At 35.8% G+C, this 19,326-nt stretch overlaps 1 protein-coding gene across 3 annotated transcripts in view; it reads left to right on the top strand.

The window, feature by feature from the left end:
• The window catches only part of LOC123514531 (mitochondrial dicarboxylate carrier-like), a 43,797-nt gene extending 24,868 nt beyond the window's left edge, over window positions 1-18,929 (top strand). For all 3 annotated transcript variants that reach the window (XM_045272437.1, XM_045272439.1, XM_045272440.1), the window contains exons 3-8: window positions 4,245-4,400; window positions 10,611-10,777; window positions 10,972-11,179; window positions 12,213-12,293; window positions 12,734-12,790; window positions 12,902-18,929. In XM_045272437.1, the coding sequence (XP_045128372.1) occupies window positions 4,245-4,400; window positions 10,611-10,777; window positions 10,972-11,179; window positions 12,213-12,293; window positions 12,734-12,790; window positions 12,902-13,009 (777 nt within the window). In that variant the 3' untranslated portion in view covers window positions 13,010-18,929. The remainder of the gene's footprint in view (window positions 1-4,244; window positions 4,401-10,610; window positions 10,778-10,971; window positions 11,180-12,212; window positions 12,294-12,733; window positions 12,791-12,901) is intronic.
• Window positions 18,930-19,326: the final 397 nt, after the last annotated feature.

Here is a 19,326-nt window from a genome sequence, read left to right as displayed (position 1 = left end):
ATGGAAGACTACTTTGGAAATTAGAGAACATAGGAGGACTACGAGGAACTTTGCTAGAATGAACAAGAGATTATTTGAAGGATAGAGAAATTAGAACTGTGATCAGAGACACTTACTAAACTCGGGGTAAAGTAACTAGCGATGTGTCACAAGGGTCAGTGTTAGCCCTCATTATGTTTCAGATTTATGTAAACGATGTTCACATTGGGGTAAACAGTTATATACATTTATTTGTTGATGATGCAAAGCTGCTAAGAGATATAAAAACCAGAGAGGACTGTCTGCTGTAACAGGAAGATATAAACAAGATCTATGAGTTGAGTAGGAAGTGGACAGTGGAGTTTAATGCCAAGAAATGTCACATAATGTAACTAGGAAAGAGTAAAAGAAGACTGGTATGGAACTATTTGATGGGAGAGGAATAAATAATGAAAACTAAAGAGGAAAAAGATTTGGGAGTGATTATACAAGAAAATCTGAGCCTTGAAAAACACATAAGCAAGATATTTGAATTATCAAATAAAATGTTGACTAACACAGGAGTGGCATTTCAATACATGGACAAAGATATAATGAAAAAAATCATCACAAGCATTATATGTCCAAGGCTGGAATATACAGCAGTGGTATGGTCTCCGAGCTCAAAAAAGGATATGTATAAGAAAATTGGAAAGGATGCAGAAGATTGATACAAAGATGGTGTCAAAATTAAAGGACCTAACTTATGTAGAAGAACTGAAGGAAAGGGGACTGCCAACCTTACAAGATAGAAGAGAACATGGGTACCTAATAACAATGTACAAGATAGTCAGTGACCTTGAAAAGATAGACAAGGAAGACTTGGTGCTGTTGACAGAAGATGGAAGGACAAGAGGACATGAAAAGAAGATCAGGATGAAGCAATGTGTGAAAGATATTGAAAAATACAGTTTTCCACACAGAATGGTGGATAAGTGGAGTGCATTGAATGGTGAAGTTCTTACAGCACATAATGCATAATGCATAATATGCATAGCTTTAAGGAAAAATTAGATAAATGGAGACATGGAGACAGGACACTATGAGCCCCACTCAAACCCTGTACAATACAACAAGGTAAAACTAGGAAACCACTACACTGCATAGTGTAGTGGTTAGCACACTCAACTCACAACCGAGAAGGCATGGGTTCAAGTCCCGGGCGCGGCGAGGCAAATGTCCAAGCCTCTTAATGTGTAGCCCCTGTTCACCTAGCAGCAAGTAGGTATGGGACGTAACTCAAGGGATTGTGGCCTCGATTTCCCGCTGCATGGAATGTGTTTTGGTCTTAGTCCTACTCGAAGATCAATCTATGAGCTCTGAGCTCACTCCGTAATGGGGAAGGCCGGCTGGGTGACCAGTAGGCAACCTTGGTGAATTACACACACACACACACACACACACACACACACACACACACACACACACACACACACACACACACACACAGAATATAAAATACTTGGGCAATAAAATGTAATGGTGTAATACCCACTACATTATCTGTAGTCAGGGTCCTCCTCATTATCAGAACAGTTTGGGCATGATCAGTTACTGTCAGATTAACTTGTTTATCTTGAGTGGCCATGTGAGTCTGATGATGGCCTTCATGGTAATTTTACCCTACGTTCAGATCAATATCTCAATGATTTCATGATGCTCCTTAGGAAAGCATAATTATAGTAGAGGTGATGAAGGAAATGGAAGTGAGGGTTTTCCCAGTACATATAAGGAAAGTAGGAACCTCAGAAATATGTATATAAATACTAAAGAGAAAAGCTATATTGTGATAAGGACACTAAAGGATAACCAAAATTTCCTCAATCTTTGGTGTTCATCTTGATTTAATCAGTAGTATCTGACAAATTGACATTTTGAATGTTTAGCTTGCTTCACATCACTATATTAGTGCTTCTGTTGTGTTTCAAAAGGTGCATAACATACATAAATAGTTGTAAAAGCCAGCCATGCCTAATTCAGGACTTTCACTATTTGTTAACAGGGCATTTAAGTATTGTGTCAGTGAAATCCTTCAAAAGTAACAGGAATTTGCATAATTATTCACCTTGAATGTTAAAGTCTACATGAGATATTATTATCATAGGCCAAGAAACAAAAAATGGCACACTTTTTTTGGATTCTAATTTTATCCTTCAAAGTGGGCCTTGTATGTTCACACTTTTAACATCTCGTTACTGGAAGCATTTCTTGAAGTGAGTTCTTCAACTTGGGGAATAACTAAGTATTGCAAAGTCGTGTTTTGAGAGTAGAAACCTTGAAAAAAATATATAATAAAATTGGAATCTGGTCAAAAGTGTTGTGTTAGATGAGAAATTGCCCAAATCAGACCTGTATGAGTTGATTATGACAATGCCCTGGTCTGTTCTTCACACTGGATTCAGGATTTCATCACAAAACATTTATGTTCCTTTGGTTTCCCAACGTCCCTACTCTGCATATATGACTCATAATAAATGCTCTCTTTCCAAAGCTCAAGATGCCTCTGAAAGGGTCCTCATTCAAGAATTGATTAGTTACCATGCAGAACACAATGGTGGTCCTGTTATCCATTCCAAACTTGGACTTCGTGAAATTTTTCAAGTGATGTAGGAATCAGTGGGATGAGGATGTAGAGTCATAAGGGAGGCACTTTGAAGGTCGTTAGAGATAGAAATCCCAGAAAGTAGGCCAGTCTTCGTCTCTTACTTCTACACTAGAACTTTAACTGCACAAAGTACATATGTCCAAAATAAGAAAATTCTTGTATATATTCAGAATGTAGCATCACCAAATTGATGTTTCACTCTGTAGTAGTTACTGGTGTCATTCATTATATATAGGGGACAAAAGTAAAGAAAAATACAACATGCATTAAGCCAACTCTGAATCAGCTGAATTTTATGATCACTTTCAGTTAAATTGATATGAAAGACATAGTTAGGTCATACATTGCATGTATTTTGATCCTACAGTTTCTTATGCTACACTGCTGTCTAGTGTCTACCCACATTCCTATCTCACAATAGATTACCTGCACTCCACATGTGTGTACCAACACATAATGAGTATTCTTTGACAGCTATGATATGAGTATCAAGCATCAATGGAAGATGTTTGTGTACATTTTTTCTCCTTATTTTGGTAACATATTTTCTCTCTTTAGAATTTTTAGTGGATAAAGCACAATTCATAAGAAATACCACTGTTAATCTAACCATGGCTGTCATAGACATCTCTGTGATCCTGTTTGTGTCTGTCTGTTATAGAATGAAAATTTGGGGGCAGTGTACTGTACATGCTGGTGACTGTCTGATATCTTCACAGTCAGGTGTGGCTTTTGGGTCAGTTTTTATTTATTTATTTATTTTTTTTATTTTTTTATTTTTTATTATTATTATTATTATTATTATTATTATTATTATTATTATTATTATTTCTTTTTAACAAAACTCCCTAATATTTTCTTCCATTGTCTCCAGAACTTGTGTTCCAGCTTAATGTTAGGTTCATGTTATATGCTGTTCTTTGTGATGTTTTACTAATCTCTCTCCTCATTAAAGCAATTTGCACGAATTGTTGGCATGTAAGGTAAAGGTAAAAATACAAAAAAATGTTGCTGTACTTTTTACTATCTTACCATTACTTGAGTACTTTGTATCCTACAGTTTCAGATCCTCTTGTAATGCCATGGTACTGATAAATTACAAGATGCTGATGTGTGATATTCTTATGTAAGAATGCATGCCAGTCAGTAAGAGCACAACAAAAGACATCGTAAGGTGCTACTCTTGATAAGTATTTTATTCCTGCCGGGAAGTCTGATTCATGAGGATGGCAGGTCGGTCAATTGAGGGAATCATTTTTACCATCTTGTCATTCAATGGTCACCCGTCTGGTTGGTGTGATTCAACTGTTTTGCCAAACTCTTCACAAAATTGATTAAAGGGAACTGCTTGATGGTTACTGGTTGTCCATGTTTCTATGAATCATAATAATACATCTCTGCTCGCATTCTTATTTTCTGCTGCAATAACACCATAATGGATATGATCAAAGAAGTTCTAGTGCTCTTTGAACATTTTATGTCTAAGAAGTTGGTCATGTCTCCATTATGTCGTCAGAATTTTTAGTTGTGGGAAGTCTATATTGCAGTAACTTAAAACAACCATGTAATCTAACAATAAAAAGTTATTATTGCTTGGACTTAGTCAAACTCTCTTTCCCAGGTCCACCTTCAGACACAGCAAGTTGCCCGGCTCAGTGGTGGACAGATGGCACTGGAAATAGTGAAAAAGCAAGGTTTTCTGGCCCTTTATAATGGTCTGTCTGCTTCTCTCTTGCGACAACTTACCTACTCCACCACTCGCTTTGCCATTTATGAGGTAAAGTGAATTATGTATTCTACTTATATTTTTATAAGTCTTAAATTGAAAAAATTCATGTAAGAATTCATCCTTTATGAAGTTTTAAATCTTTACATTATAACTAATTGTTCTTTTGTTCTTAACAACATAATCATATGTTTTTTTTCTGGTCTGGTTCACTCAAAGGGTAATATCAATACACATATTAGATGGTTTATGTTATAATTATTTATATAATGATTCCCCAATTCCGTATACACATGATGTTGCATTGTAGGTTTTGCAAAACATTTGTTATTTCTCTCTCTCTCTCTCTCTCTCTCTCTCTCTCTCTCTCTCTCTCTCTCTCTCTCTCTCTCTCTCTCTCTCTCTCTCTCTCTCTCTCTCTCTCTCTCTCTCTCTCTCTCTCTCTCTCTCTCTCTCTCGTTTGTTTCTAGTACATTCATAGAGACTGATGTATCATCCTTATGTAAAAACTAACTATGTATTTAGATATGTATGGATAAGAGGAAGTGAGAAAATACAGTAGTATTCAATGTAGAGCTTGAAACAAATAATTATGAATGACAAAAAAGAGACATCACTTGCAGATCTTAATTACTGTAAATTACTATGACAGATGTTCAAAGGCAAAGGAGATGAATATATCTTGGAGAGAAATTGTAGAAAATGGCAGTATACATGACAATACAATGTCTAATCCATTTATTATCTAAGGTTTTTCTGTTAATATGGAGTTGAGTGCACTCTTGAATTTACAATAAGTGAACATAGTATAGATTTCTATCTATTCAGCAGGAAAATTTTGTCTAGCTTAGTGCCGCTTCTTATAATTCAAAATGTGTTGAGCTTTTTCTTAAACAATCTGTTGTGCTCATATTTACTACATAGTTACTTAGCCTGTTGTACATGCTGGACAGTGCTGAGTGAGGAAGAAGCTCTTTAGTCCCTGTCAAGAGAAGATTATTCAAAATCTGGCAAGTAAGAAGACTTTGTTTATAAGCATTTGGTATGTCATGTTTATGTTCCCTTTAAGGTTAAATTGACGAATGTTGTTGAGACAGTGGTAGACTATGTCAGGTATCAAACTTACATTACCATAATATGTACACATAAAGCTTGCACTATGAAGATTTCTTTAAATTCAAATGCACATTACTTTCTCTACACACTGCTTCTAGGACCAACCAGTAAGGTCCCGGGTTACGTCGGTCTCGAGTTACGTCAAACTCACACTTACGTCAGTCCACTATAAGGCAATTTAAGATTTAAAAAATGGAAAATTTATAAATCGTAAAGCACGGGATTTATTGTTATTGTTGGCCGCCAGGCGTCACTAGTGGTTATCCGCCACACCGCCCACCTCACGCTTGAATACAATAACACTCTACCTCATTTCCACCACACCGTCGCCCCTGGCAAGAGTGTTCCTACATCTGCGTTTGCTGACTAACTTAGTATCTTGCTCAGTGGCACCAAAAAGAAAACTCTGAGTGATAGCAGTGATGCTAAGAAAAGGAAAACCATTACGCTACCAGAAAAAGTGGACATAATTAAAAGACATAAGAAGGGAGGCAGCAGCTGTGTGTTAGGGAGTGAAGAAGAAAATGGGAAGCCCGTTACCATGACAACGGGGAGGTTGACGACCTTGAGGGCTCGCGCACCTATCACAACAATAACAACTCCGGAGCCTTCGCCTGGGCCACAGTACACTTGCAGCTCACTTGCACTGTCTGCGCCTGTCTGCTGATCCCTATTGCCCTTTCCTATTGCATTTCCTACTCTGCTGCCCACGCTTCTACTCCCACCGCACTGCACTACGCTCCCAGCTGTCCACCCTGGGCGTGACGCCACAACATTCGACCTGTCCACCCTCCTGGCGGCCTCAAGCGTCCACCCCTCTGGCAACCTGCAGTCTTTCACGTTCGCGGCCCTAATCAATATATTCCTACATAGTTGTAAATAATATATCAATATAACAATATAACCTTTTACTTACCTGAATAACCATAAAAAATGATTGGTTGAAAACTCGATAATATGCTTCGAAAGTACAAAAACTCGAGTTACGTACAAAATCGACTTATGTCATGTTTCAGGAATGTAACTCTGACGTAACTCGGGATCTTACTGTGTGTGTATATATATATATATATATATATATATATATATATATATATATATATATATATATATATATATATATATACACACATACATACACCTAACCCTCCGCTATCGCAGCCTTCCGTTATCGCGCTTACGCGTTAACACGCACTTATGAAAATCTGCAAAATTCAGTTTTAGCGCATCTGGAAAGTCGTTATCGCGCATCCATAGCAGTAGTAGTAGAAGTAGTAGTACTACCCATATCCCAACCACACATCAACGAATGTTTAGATGGGAGAGGAGGAGGAAGAAGAGGTGGAGGGGAAAAAAGATGAGATCATGAGGAGGAGGAGGAGCCAGCAGCCAGTCATCGCTGTGTATTCACGTCACATGATTTGAATAAGGGAGCTGATTTGTTCTGGTCATTCTGCTCACCACCACCACCAATGCCACTGTGGCATGAAGAAGTGTCCCACCATGACGAGACAGGAAATAAAGACCTGCCCTGCCAAACGCACGAATCATTCTCTCCACAGAGTGACACGGACACTTTAGTTGCACCCAACACCAACACCAATAACACAACACCAACACCAACACCACCAACACCATTATCAACACCAACACCAACACCAACACCATTACTTACACCAACACCAACAGGTACACCATTACTTACACCAACACCAACACCTACACCAACACTAGCACCAACACCAACACCATTACCAACACCAACACCAACAACAATAATGATAATAATAACAATGATAATAATAATAATAATAATAATAATAATAGCAGCTGTAGTAGTAGTAGTAATAACAATAGATAATAAAGAGCATAGCAGCAACACCAAGGTGAGCAATATTGATGATAACATTTAAAAGAACCAACAATACTATACTTTTTATCATTATCATTCATGTTGATATCAATTCTACTTATCTAGCTCTTAATAACATTTCCATCATTAACTAGGTAAATATGGAATATTTTGCTGCTGGTTTATTCTTACCAATGTAACCAAATATAATTCCTAATTAAGTAAAAAATTGACGCTATGAAGCATCCAGCTGCTGGTTGTCACCAGCAATGGTTATTTGATAAGTGGTAACAAATGCACCATAGTCATACACCTCACCGCGCACAGTGGTCAGAGTAGAGAGCAGCAGGGATATGGATGTCCATCACAGTCGGCGACTACTTTATAAATGACTTCTTTTTCTACTAAGAGCTCCCCATATATACATATATTTAAGTAAATTTCAACTGCCAGGGATGTACACTTCCTCAAAATAGGTATACTGAATGATATACTGAACTATGTTAAGTTTTTTGGAAAATCAAGATTGTCGGAGCGTTTTCCCCATTGGAATTATAGTGGATGAGGAGGTCCTCTCCCTGCAGGCTCGGCGTGTGGTATGATATCTTGGGAACTTTCCCGTTTCGTCATGGTGGGACACTTCCTCATGCCACACCACCACCACCACCCCTCAGTCTCGCACGTGGTATTCTGTTGTTTAGTTTTTTTTTTTTTTTTTTTTTTTTTTTTTTTTTTTTTGGAAAATTTTTGAGGTTTAGGCACCAATTTATTTACTTCCTACTTATTCTTCACTTCCGTTATCACGATTTCTGCTATCGCATGTTTTTTTTTAGGCACCAATTTCTTGCGATAATGGAGGGTTTGGTGTGTGTATATATATAGGCAGGAGTCTTTCTTTTACATGTTTCATTAAAAGTGATTGCTAATTCAGCATTTATTATTTTCTTTAAGATATTTTCTTTATATCTTATAACTGTCTTTTTCTCTTTCTCAAGTTTTTGTATGACTTCGCTGAAGCTAGTCATGTTGGCTATATCGCAATTTTGGGTCTTGTGACCCTTCCTCAGTAGCATTGTTTCTCTTCTGTTGGTGTCAGAGGGAATGCTTTGACTGGGCTGGGAGGGCTCTATTTTTCCTCCTCGGTTCATGTCCAGATGAATCGTCAGGCAGATGATCTTCAAGCCTTACCCAGCGCATGAAGAGCAAGAGCTGCGCACCAGCCTACTGAACAGGCCCCGCTGCTGAACACTCTACCCACCAAACAATCACGAGTGTGGACGCGTGGCCTGCAAGTCATCGAGGAGGAATAAATAGAGCTCTCCCAGCCCGGTCAAAGCATTCCCTCTGACACCAGCAGAAGAGAAACAATGCTACTGAGGAAGGGTCACAAGACCCAAAATTGCGATATAGCCAACATGACTAGCTTCAGCGAAGTCATACAAAAACTTGAGAAAGAGAAAAAGACAGTTATAAGATATAAAGAAAATATCTTAAGGAAAATAATGAATGCTGAATTAGCAATCACTTTTATATATATATATATATATATATATATATATATATATATATATATATATATATATATATATATATATATATATATATATATATGCATACACACATGTTAAGAAATTTGTGCCATCTCAGAATTGGCATGCCTGAGGGTGGTTGATGGTATGAAAAACAAAGGAGCTCTTGACGAATTTAGTCAATATGTTCTCAATTTAATGGTAACTGATATTCCAGCACTTCCTTAAATTTGCACACAAAATTACAAAAGGAACCTTGAGATTCACAAATACCAAATTAGTTTCAGGGCAGCCAAAAAATTAAATATTACTTTTCTTAACAATAGTATCTCTCTCTCTCTCTCTCTCTCTCTCTCTCTCTCTCTCTCTCTCTCTCTCTCTCTCTCTCTCTCTCTCTCTCTCTCTCTCTCTCTCTCTCTCTCTGCCACTACCTTGTTAACCCTTTTTATGATCCTTCCATCCTCCCATCACTCCTGATGTCACTCATAAAGGACCTCAATGCCTCATCACACCCAGCACAGATAAAATGAGTCCGTGTGTTCTGGGGTGAGGTGTGAGCATTAAGGGGTGATGATACACATAAACCTCAGGTATGGAAGGAAAAAGGAGCTAAAGATGAGACAAACAGTACTGTGCTAAGTCAAGGCAATGCTGTGTAATAACCACTCACTCACTCACTCAGCCTCTAATCAACACCTCACAGAAAATTGTACAATCTCATGTGTCGTAATATGATAATTTTTAGTGAAGGTGAAGTAATGGTAATGTGGCCAAAACAGCCAGTACATTTTATCTCAGTCATTCATAGAAAAAAGTTAGGGTAGAGGGAGTATGCAGGCTTCCTAACAGGCTGAAGGGCAGAGAGTATCAGTGCTGAGTGAAAGTAACATCTGAATACAAACACACTCACTTTACAAGCGTATCTCATAAAAAAATGGCCGTATAATGGATTGATAAAAAGGTGGAGAATGTTTACTTAGGGAGGAAATTATTTGTCTCAACTAGTAGAATGTCAAACCAAATGTGGAGCCTAATTAACTCAGAGGGAAAAGTTGGTGAATCAGAGATTTGAAGTATTCTTTTTTGAAATTTTTTTGTGCAGTATCTGTTGCATCTTTATTGTACTTGAGATTAAAAAAAAAGTGGGATTAATTGAAGATGCATATCTGCCTGAGGATGGTGGGATTGTGGATATGAATGTGCCATGAAGTAGATCATAGTAACCTTGAGATGGTGTGACCATAAGAAGAAAATGGATGACAGGATGCCTAGATGAGGACAAAAAAGAATGAGAAGAAATAAATAAATAAAAAAATGCTAAAGAGAAGTCAATGAATGGAGTGGAAAATTAAATAGGTAATGTAACAGTAGAAGGGTAATGTAATAGATAGATAGATGTTCAGCAGATGACAAGATGATAGTGAAGTAAGGAAATTCTTTTCATGGCTGTAAATGTATTTATTATTTGTAAATATAACTGCTCCATCAAGCATCAAGCAAGTCTATGTTGTCAGTGTCCACAGAACTGTCTTCAGCAATCAGGACTTAATGAATAATCTATTAGTATCAGTATCAGATATTTACTCCATAACTATCTGAGTACATTGTTTTATTACTCATTACTCACTCACTCCTCATTCACTAACATCTTTAATTTCCTGTGACACATTTTTCATAATTTCTGCTTATAAATGCTTTAATTATACACAGTGTTTCAAACCTGTCTCAAACATATTATGAGGTGCTCTGTCTCTGTTTCCACAGGTCATGAAGCAGCAGATGGCAGATGCTAACAATGCTGTACCTTTCTACAAGCGAGTGTTAATGGCAGGGTTTGCTGGGGCATGTGGAGGATTTGTGGGTACTCCAGGAGATATGATCAACGTCCGAATGCAGAATGACATCAAGCTTCCTGCAGACCAAAAAAGAAAGTGAGTTTTCTTATGTCATTTCATATTATTTGTGCACATGTATATGGAAACAGACTGAAGTAATTGACTGGAAGAAGGTTTCTTGAGGAAATAATTGCATGCCATGTGTGAAAGAGGTAAGCCATGTTTGAATTTTTATTACTTAATAGTGAATAAGGAATGAGAAACTTCACTTTTTTTTTTTTTTTTTTCAGCTACAAGCATGCACTGGATGGTGTAATAAGAGTGGTGAGAGAGGAAGGAGTGCCCAGGCTCTTCCGTGGTGCCTCTACAGCTACCTTCAGGGCAGTGCTGATGACCATTGGCCAGCTGTCTTTCTATGACCAGATCAAAGGATTCCTGTTGACCACTCCATATTTCAGTGACAATCTCATCTGCCACTTTACCTGCTCTTTGGCTGCTGTAAGTCATATTACTTTGTTTCTCTCTCTCTCTCTCTCTCTCTCTCTCTCTCTCTCTCTCTCTCTCTCTCTCTCTCTCTCTCTCTCTCTCTCTCTCTCTCTCTCTCTCTCTCTCTCTCTCTCTCTCTCTCTCTCTCTCTCTCTCTCTCTCTCTCTCTCCAGTTGGCATGAGAAAAGATAACAGGAACTTTGTCATTGTGTGATCACAGGGTTAGAGATTGACATCATATAGATTAGAAGAGACACATCACCAAGAACACAGAGCTTCTTTTCTTCATATTCCTTCATCATTAGATGAGAATTACATTGTTTCTCTTTCAATAATGTTCAAGGTCTGTTGAACAACTTTCTTTCCTTGCAAAGCCTTGTTTTATACTGTGGGATAAATATCTCACCAACATCATTGAATGCTTTAATCCATTGATACGCACCCTCCATCTTCAGTAATAACAGTTGTTTCTTGTACGTACTGTTTCTTCTCCTTTGTACAAGGCAAGTATAGATACCATTTTGCCATTAGTAGTGACCATTTTAATAGCTTTTAGCAAAATGCAGAAGTCAACTCAGGGATGCTCACATGAAGTCAACGTAGGAGTCCATACATGAAAAAAATTGTCACTGCTGTAAAATTCTCAAATTGATGCTAAAAAATCATGAATTTATGATAGTACCTAAGGTTACTGTCAGAGTTGTGATGCCAGGTGAAAAATCATCAGTGCTCTGCTTACTCCTGCAACTATGCAAAACTAATTGAATTGTATGCAGACACAGACACCAGCTGAGGATTTTGACATGTTTTTTAGTCACTTGCTGTATATATATATAGATAGATACATACGTACTTATATACAGTGGTACACCGGGATATGTCCAGCTTATGTCCATACTAACTTGTGCTCTTCAGTTGCCAGTTCCCAAATGTGTTCATTGATTTTGGAACATTCATATTTCATTATTAAAAGCAAAGACAAGTTTACACTTACTAATGAGTTATTTATTATAAGCTTATTTACATTGGAGTTTGTGTATCACAGGGAGCCATTGCTACAACCATGACCCAGCCTGTAGATGTAATCAAGACACGTGCTATGAATGCAGGCCCAGGAGAATTTAGGGTAAGTAACATAACTTTAGGATTATTTTTATTAAATAAGAAAGTTATAAAAATTTTCATGTTAAAAAGATATAACTCAAAATTATACCAAGAAAATTTATACTAGAGCCTTCAGATCTGTACTTTGTAAATTCTAACAACCAGAATAAGGAGCACATCTGACCATGAGCATTTTAATCTTTATATCATAAAAAGAAATCATATTAATGGATCTCAATGTTGATTTTGATTTAACTTAATTTATGTATGATAATATTATTATGCTGTGTGAATTTTAAATTGTAGGCTTTGTTTGATTAGAAAGTATATGAATAATTCAAGTATCACATGCTAATTTATCCTCTTAACTCTAGACTAGATATTGTGAGAGAGTTCAAGTTCAAATCTGGTTTGTTAGCATTAGCATGTGAAGCTATTCATAGTTGTGTCCTGTATTTGCAGGGTCTCTGGCACATCATTACATACACCGGCAAGATGGGACCTGGTGGATTCTTTAAGGTGAGTCATATTTCTTTGTACAGTATTAGTAAATAGTATTTACAAATATTCATGATAAATCTACAATACTTTTTTCCTGAAACCATTATAATTGAAGTCCTCTTTCAACAGGGATATGTTCCAGCTTTTGTCCGTCTTGGCCCACACACAATCATCACTTTCATTTTCTTTGAGCAGCTGCGAAAAAACTTTGGGATACTAAAGCAGCCTACTGCATAAAGACAAGGACAATCTTAGAAAACAGGAAAGCAAAAAGAATTTTTTTATTTTCATTTCAATATTAATGCCTTTAGTTGAAGCATTTTCATTTTAAGGGGCTAAAAATTTCAATAAAATAATTCAGTCCCTCACCTTCGTGCTTCCAATTCCAGGTCCAAGTAGTGTATTGTTCTGTGTTGTCAATAGAAAGAGTTAGCACATGTGGAAGACTTACTTAATAAGACTTATATGACATTGTGAAGGTACTGAAGTTCCTTTATTAGAACTTTGACCTCAGGAATTGTTCGAAGAGATGCAAAGTGTTCTTACAAACAATCATGTGAGTATATTTTAAAATGTTTAGTTGTCTTGTAATCAATAATGATTTAAAAATAAGGAAACTGATAACAGATATTTGACAGAACCATAGGAGGATGACAGATTTCTTTTAATTGTTTTTATTTTTCTATGCTGGAAGGAGGTGTTCACACACACACACACACACACACACACACACACACACACACACACACACACACACACACACACACACACACACACAATAAGATGGACTGATGGCATACAAAAATGATAACAGTTTCTTGACAAATCATAGTATGATGTAAAATCTGAACTATGCAGTTTGTTGATGATTCTTCATTGTAATCTTATCCCAGCATTTTCAAGTAAAAATTTGAATACCAAGCTTTCTCATACACAATGGAAGGTAATTCATGGTGTAAATGTGTCTGCTACTCCTGAGTGATCCTTTCAATGAAATATTTCAATTAAACAGAAAAGAATGGTTTCAATTACTTGAAGTAAAAAATTACATGATAATGCATGTAGATTTCCCAAAAATATGACAACATTATATTCCAGGAAGTTAAACAAAAATATAATCAAGGAGAGAATGTGTTCGCTGCAATAAAGGCTCACAGAATGGAGCCGACACTTGTGATAACTTATATAATGTATTCATATCATAGTTGACCATAAACAAAGTAGGTAATGGGCCATGCACTTAGACTTGATATAGACAGACATTTCTGGTTATCTGTGGAAAGGTGCCCTCTTCCTGATGTTACCCCTGCATCAAGTCCTTAGATTCACATACATATTTCAACACATGCATCCTTTGATGAGAGATTATGTGACAGTAAAATAATGATGCATCAAAACTAATAAGATTTTTACTAGGTCAAAGTAGAATTGGACTACTTAAGATATTTTATGTTTTTTGTAGGTGTTGATTCTTTTTGTTACGTTTGGCAGAATTTTCATTTTATCTTTTCAACCTAATTTTCTTGTTTGTTGCCCTTGAGATATCAGTACAGTATTGTGTCAAGACTTCTTATAAGAAGTAGTAGCTACTTATTGTTGCGATAAGACCCACAGTAAAGAGATGTCATAGTTTACAAGTATCAGAACTTGGACTTGTACTGCCATAGTGTATTGTGTGTTGTGATTATGAGTGTCCTCTTGTCATGAAAACATGGTCTCAGCATGAGTTGAATTATATCTTGGTACTGTCATTGCTCAGAAGATATGATAGATAATTGACTTTGATAGGAATAGATTTACGTGTTAAAAGAATTCTTTGCCTAGCTTCAGAAATTGCTCATTTTATAAAGTTTTGTTTCATGAGCACCATTTCCTTTTTTATAAACTCTTTCAGTAATTTGATATTGTCATAGATGAGCATTATTGCAATAACATTATCAGTTTATTGGTTATCCAATGATTATTTTTTCCATGTAATCAATTCATCGGTATCACTGATACTTTTGGTCCCAACAAGCAATAATAATTATGTAATTTTTTAATATGAGTATGTTGAAGTTTTTAGCTTTCAAAATCAATTGTAGTTATTTTATGTAAAGAAATGCTTTTCATTTGTGAAGAAACAAGTTATCATTGAATTTGAAAATATTACTAATATTCTTTTTTCTTTTTAGAAAAGGATAGAATAACTTTATAACTTAAAATATCAGCATTGTTATTGCAGGAATTTTGGGCTTATCTATTTATCAGTGATTGCTTATCAGGTAATAAATTTATTATCAGTTATCCATTATCAGTTATCACTCATAGTTATTGATATCATTTTTATCATTTATGGTGACAGTTATTAATTTTATTTATTTATTTATTCATTAATTAATTCATTTATTTTTATTTATTCTATTTTATTATTTATTTTTTCCACCCAAGTATGAATAGTGTGCAGCAGCACTGTTCTTCAGTTTGTTGATAGTTATAATGAAAATGTGCAGTGATTAACCTATGTGGAAGGACTGAGTATACAGGGATGACATTTGGTGTTTGACACTGTTGATAGTAGTATTTCAGTGCAATAGTAATGTTATAAATGTTGATGTCATGTTTAACTGAAAATGTCCTTAGCTTTTTGCCACTACGACAATATTTTGTGTAGCAATCATGAGACTGCATGTGATCATTAAGAGAGAGTTGTAGACTTAATAAGGGAAAATTCCTCTCCCTTTATAAAATTTTGTGGAAATTTTTTTTTTATCCAGATATTACCATGATTCAGTTATCAGAAATTTACTTCTGAAGGAAAGTTGTGTATAAGCCTGTGCTCAAATTTGATCGGATATGGTCTGCATAGTATTAGAGTTTGTGGTTTCAGCTTGAATTATACAAATCAGCAATATACACTGTGCAATTAACATATGAAATACAGTTGTCATCATCAGAATATTAGTTCATATCATGAGTTTTTCAGTGATATAAAGTAAAACCTCATTAACTCATGCTTCAATAGTGTCCTCTTTAGAATAACTTGTAGAACCTCTTAAAGAAAAGGCAACTCGTAAAAACTGGATTCACCTTGTTAGATTTGTAGAAATATGACAAACATGAATGGCCCATAAAAACAACCTCAGTGAGGACTTATGGATTATAATAAAACCTAATTGTACTGACCCATAGGGCGAGGTGGCTGATAATCCGTGTGACATTGCCATATTTCTCATCACTTCAAAGAAAACTGAATAACTGTTCTTTGTTCAATTTAATGTATGGCTTCGCTAAGAATGGGAGAGCGGGGACAAGGCATGCAGGTGCCACAGGTAAATTAAGTACAGTAAAGTTGATGGTTATAAAAGTGAAAATGAGGCTGATAATATACCTAATATTTACTGTTATGTCCTCTTGCAATACCCAGTGTAATATAATGAGTGGGGAAAAGAAATGTAAGATGGACTATTTTATTTCACTTATTGCCCCAAGCTGACTTGTCATCGAAGTTTGTTATTGTTGCAGAGCAGTTCTTTTTTGGAGAAGTAAATAAAGGCTGATAGAGATGTGGTGCTGTGGTGCATATTTTGTTTGCGCTGGAACAAATAGAAATTCTCTTCACCATGGCTTCAGATATACCAGCTGTATCTGCTGTCCTATTCCTCGCTCGATTTGTGGGTAAAAGTGGTCCTCGATTTACGTTTTCTTTTAAGAGTATATCTATTAACTCTGTCAACGGATTCTTTGGTTTGACTGTACAACACACAGTAAGATGGAGAAGCATCAGTGTGTCTTTCCATCGTGGCGACCAGATGAGAAGTGAGTTAATATGCACCTGAGTGGTGACCTGACTCACCCCCCTTCCCCCCCAGGGAAAATCCCGCCTCAGATCGAGTTGCAGCATCACCTGACGTGATATGCCACATCATCATACATGTAAATGAAACACCTTCATTTGATTTGGTATATAGCACTTATTTGTATCACCTGCTATTTAATGAAATAGTCAGAATATTCCTAGAACACTGTTTGTTGATAATAACTATGATTAAAGAACTGTGAGTAGTATAGGCTTAATGTTTTGGTTGGAAATCTGGCAGAATGATAAACAACACCCTACAGGTCAGTACAGTTTTTAGTTTTACTATAGTCATTCAGTTTAGTTGGTACTAAACCAAACACCCACAGGTTAGCTTCCTGTCAGTAGCTCCACTGTTTACCACTACCAATCACTTGTTGTGTACAGGATAGTATACGGTTTTTACAGGTACCAGTTATTTTCCCTTTTAGTTATTACTTTTGAGCAGCTCATATATTGTATCCCATTTGTAAAAACTTAAAATTTTCCCAATATCAGCATTCCTATGACAACTTTGATAAACTGCAAATTTACATTTTATGCTTACCTTAATTAATGATCCTCCTAATGAAACAAAGTCTTTCCTAACTTGTTAGAATGGACATTTCTTTTATAACACTTGTAGGGACATTAAAGACACCAAAGAAGATTATTATTTCTAGCTACGAATGTGGTAATGGAAACTAATGTGATCTACCCACAACTTGAATTGAGTGTATGTGCTGGTCTGTATTACATTGGAAAACATTAAGGAGAGTGATTAAGAGGCCACCTACATCTTGCCAAAGGCCTTCCATACCAAAATGAGTTCTATTAGTTTTTAAATCTTGTAATATGTATAATGTACATCTTGTAAGAAAGCTAACTTGTAAAGGCTTGGAACTCAATTAGCATGAGCTAATGAGGATTTACTGTACAGTGGTCTCCAGAGTTGTGCATTCAGGATTCACAAAAAAGCCATTTCTGCACAAAACCAAAAGTTTCATTCTCAGCATCTCCATTAATTTTTCTAGAGTTTCACATTATCTCTTTCATTCACTCAAAGGTATTGCCATATACCAGAAAAATCATGCAATTAACTCATAATATTTGTTCACAGGTATTTTGTTTATTGTTGTTGTCATGATTGTTATTGTCCTATTGAGGTGTGAATGTCTGATAAACACTTTGAAGACTTGTCAACACACCTCAGGAGATGATATGTGTTGTAACTTGTCAGGAACGGAGATGAAGGAAGCCAAAGGCCATCCAATGATGACATTTGTACTTTTATTTCTTCTTGTTGTCTTGTTTATTTACTTCAATATATCACATCTCCACCTCATGACAATGTCTCTTGGAGTACAACAATTGAAGTAAGAGATTGTACTATATATCACTGATTAAGCTAATTAAGGATACTGTTTACTCTAATATGCCATTACAGTGTACTATGGTTCAGAAAAATGTCTGCTGATATAGTGTAATGTACCTTACTGCTTTGTGGTTGAAATAATTAATGAAGAACATGGAAAAGAAAGAAAACATTTGACAAATGTGTCAAAATGAACAAATATTTTGACAGGACATATCACAATAGTTCTGGTATTGAAATTCAACAATTTACATCCAAAGAGCAAACACTGAACTCAATAAGATTCCTATAGTAATTTTCACATCAGTGTATTATGTACTCTCCTTTAAATATTCATGACGATTTCTTGTAATCTGTCACTGTCATCTTTGTCAGTAAAATTTTTATAAGAATTAAAAGCCTAAAGCAGTCCAATGCTTCTTCATAGTGAAATATATTGACTCCATACTTCATAATATTAACCTTTTTATTTGTTTCAATTCATATGAAAATACTGAAGGCATCAGCAGTAAATAAATAGATAAATGCAGAGCCTAAGGCCCTAACATCCTTAAAGAAATCATACATTATTTGTGATTATAATGATATTGTTGAATACATATTTAATTGGCAAGTGGTGAGTCCTATGTGAGTCTGAGTTGTCCCTATGCCAAGTTGTGCCTTAACATATCACTTTCACCTCAGAAGACACTGGGAAAAATTTGTGATTTTTAAGGGAAAATACAGTGCTAAATTTTATACGGTGCTCAGCATAGTACTGTTCTGTCATTATTTTGCCTGTGTTATTCTTGTAGTTGGCCTAAACACAAACAAGACAGTTCATAATAGAGACAAAAGAAAGGTACCTAAAGTTATGAAATTATATGTTGCAATCAATGTAAAGCCCTTTGAAATATTCCATAGAATGTTATTGTAGCTGCTATCCATGAAATGTATAAATAATGTAAATACAATGAGAATATATACAGACAATTATTATTAACCTACAAAAACTTATTACGTATTGAACATTGGTTCCAATTCTCAAGATATCATTTTTGAACAAGAGGAGAACAACATTCTCACTACTACACTTCATTTTGCAGATTAATATAAAGCAGGTATAACATGTAATCCTGTGTAGTGTTGAGGATACAGTAACAATACCTCAATAAGGCAAAATATGTCTCCATGAACATTGAGTTGTCTATAACTACAACATGGTGATTACCATTTACCATTGTTAAACCATTGTGTGTGAGGTGAAGCAAGCCTGAATATGATTAATGTTTTGGTAATAGCTTGTGGCTTGACTTATCAGAATAATATGATGCTATTATTTGAGGGTCCTGACACACATTCAGCTCTGTGCAACAATACTAT

The sequence above is a fragment of the Portunus trituberculatus genome, chromosome 38 (assembly GCF_017591435.1).
Source record: "Portunus trituberculatus isolate SZX2019 chromosome 38, ASM1759143v1, whole genome shotgun sequence".
In the NCBI taxonomy this organism is placed as follows: Eukaryota; Metazoa; Arthropoda; class Malacostraca; order Decapoda; family Portunidae; genus Portunus; species Portunus trituberculatus.
Note: the sequence above shows the minus strand (reverse complement) of the source record. Positions and strands in the feature narration are given on the sequence as shown.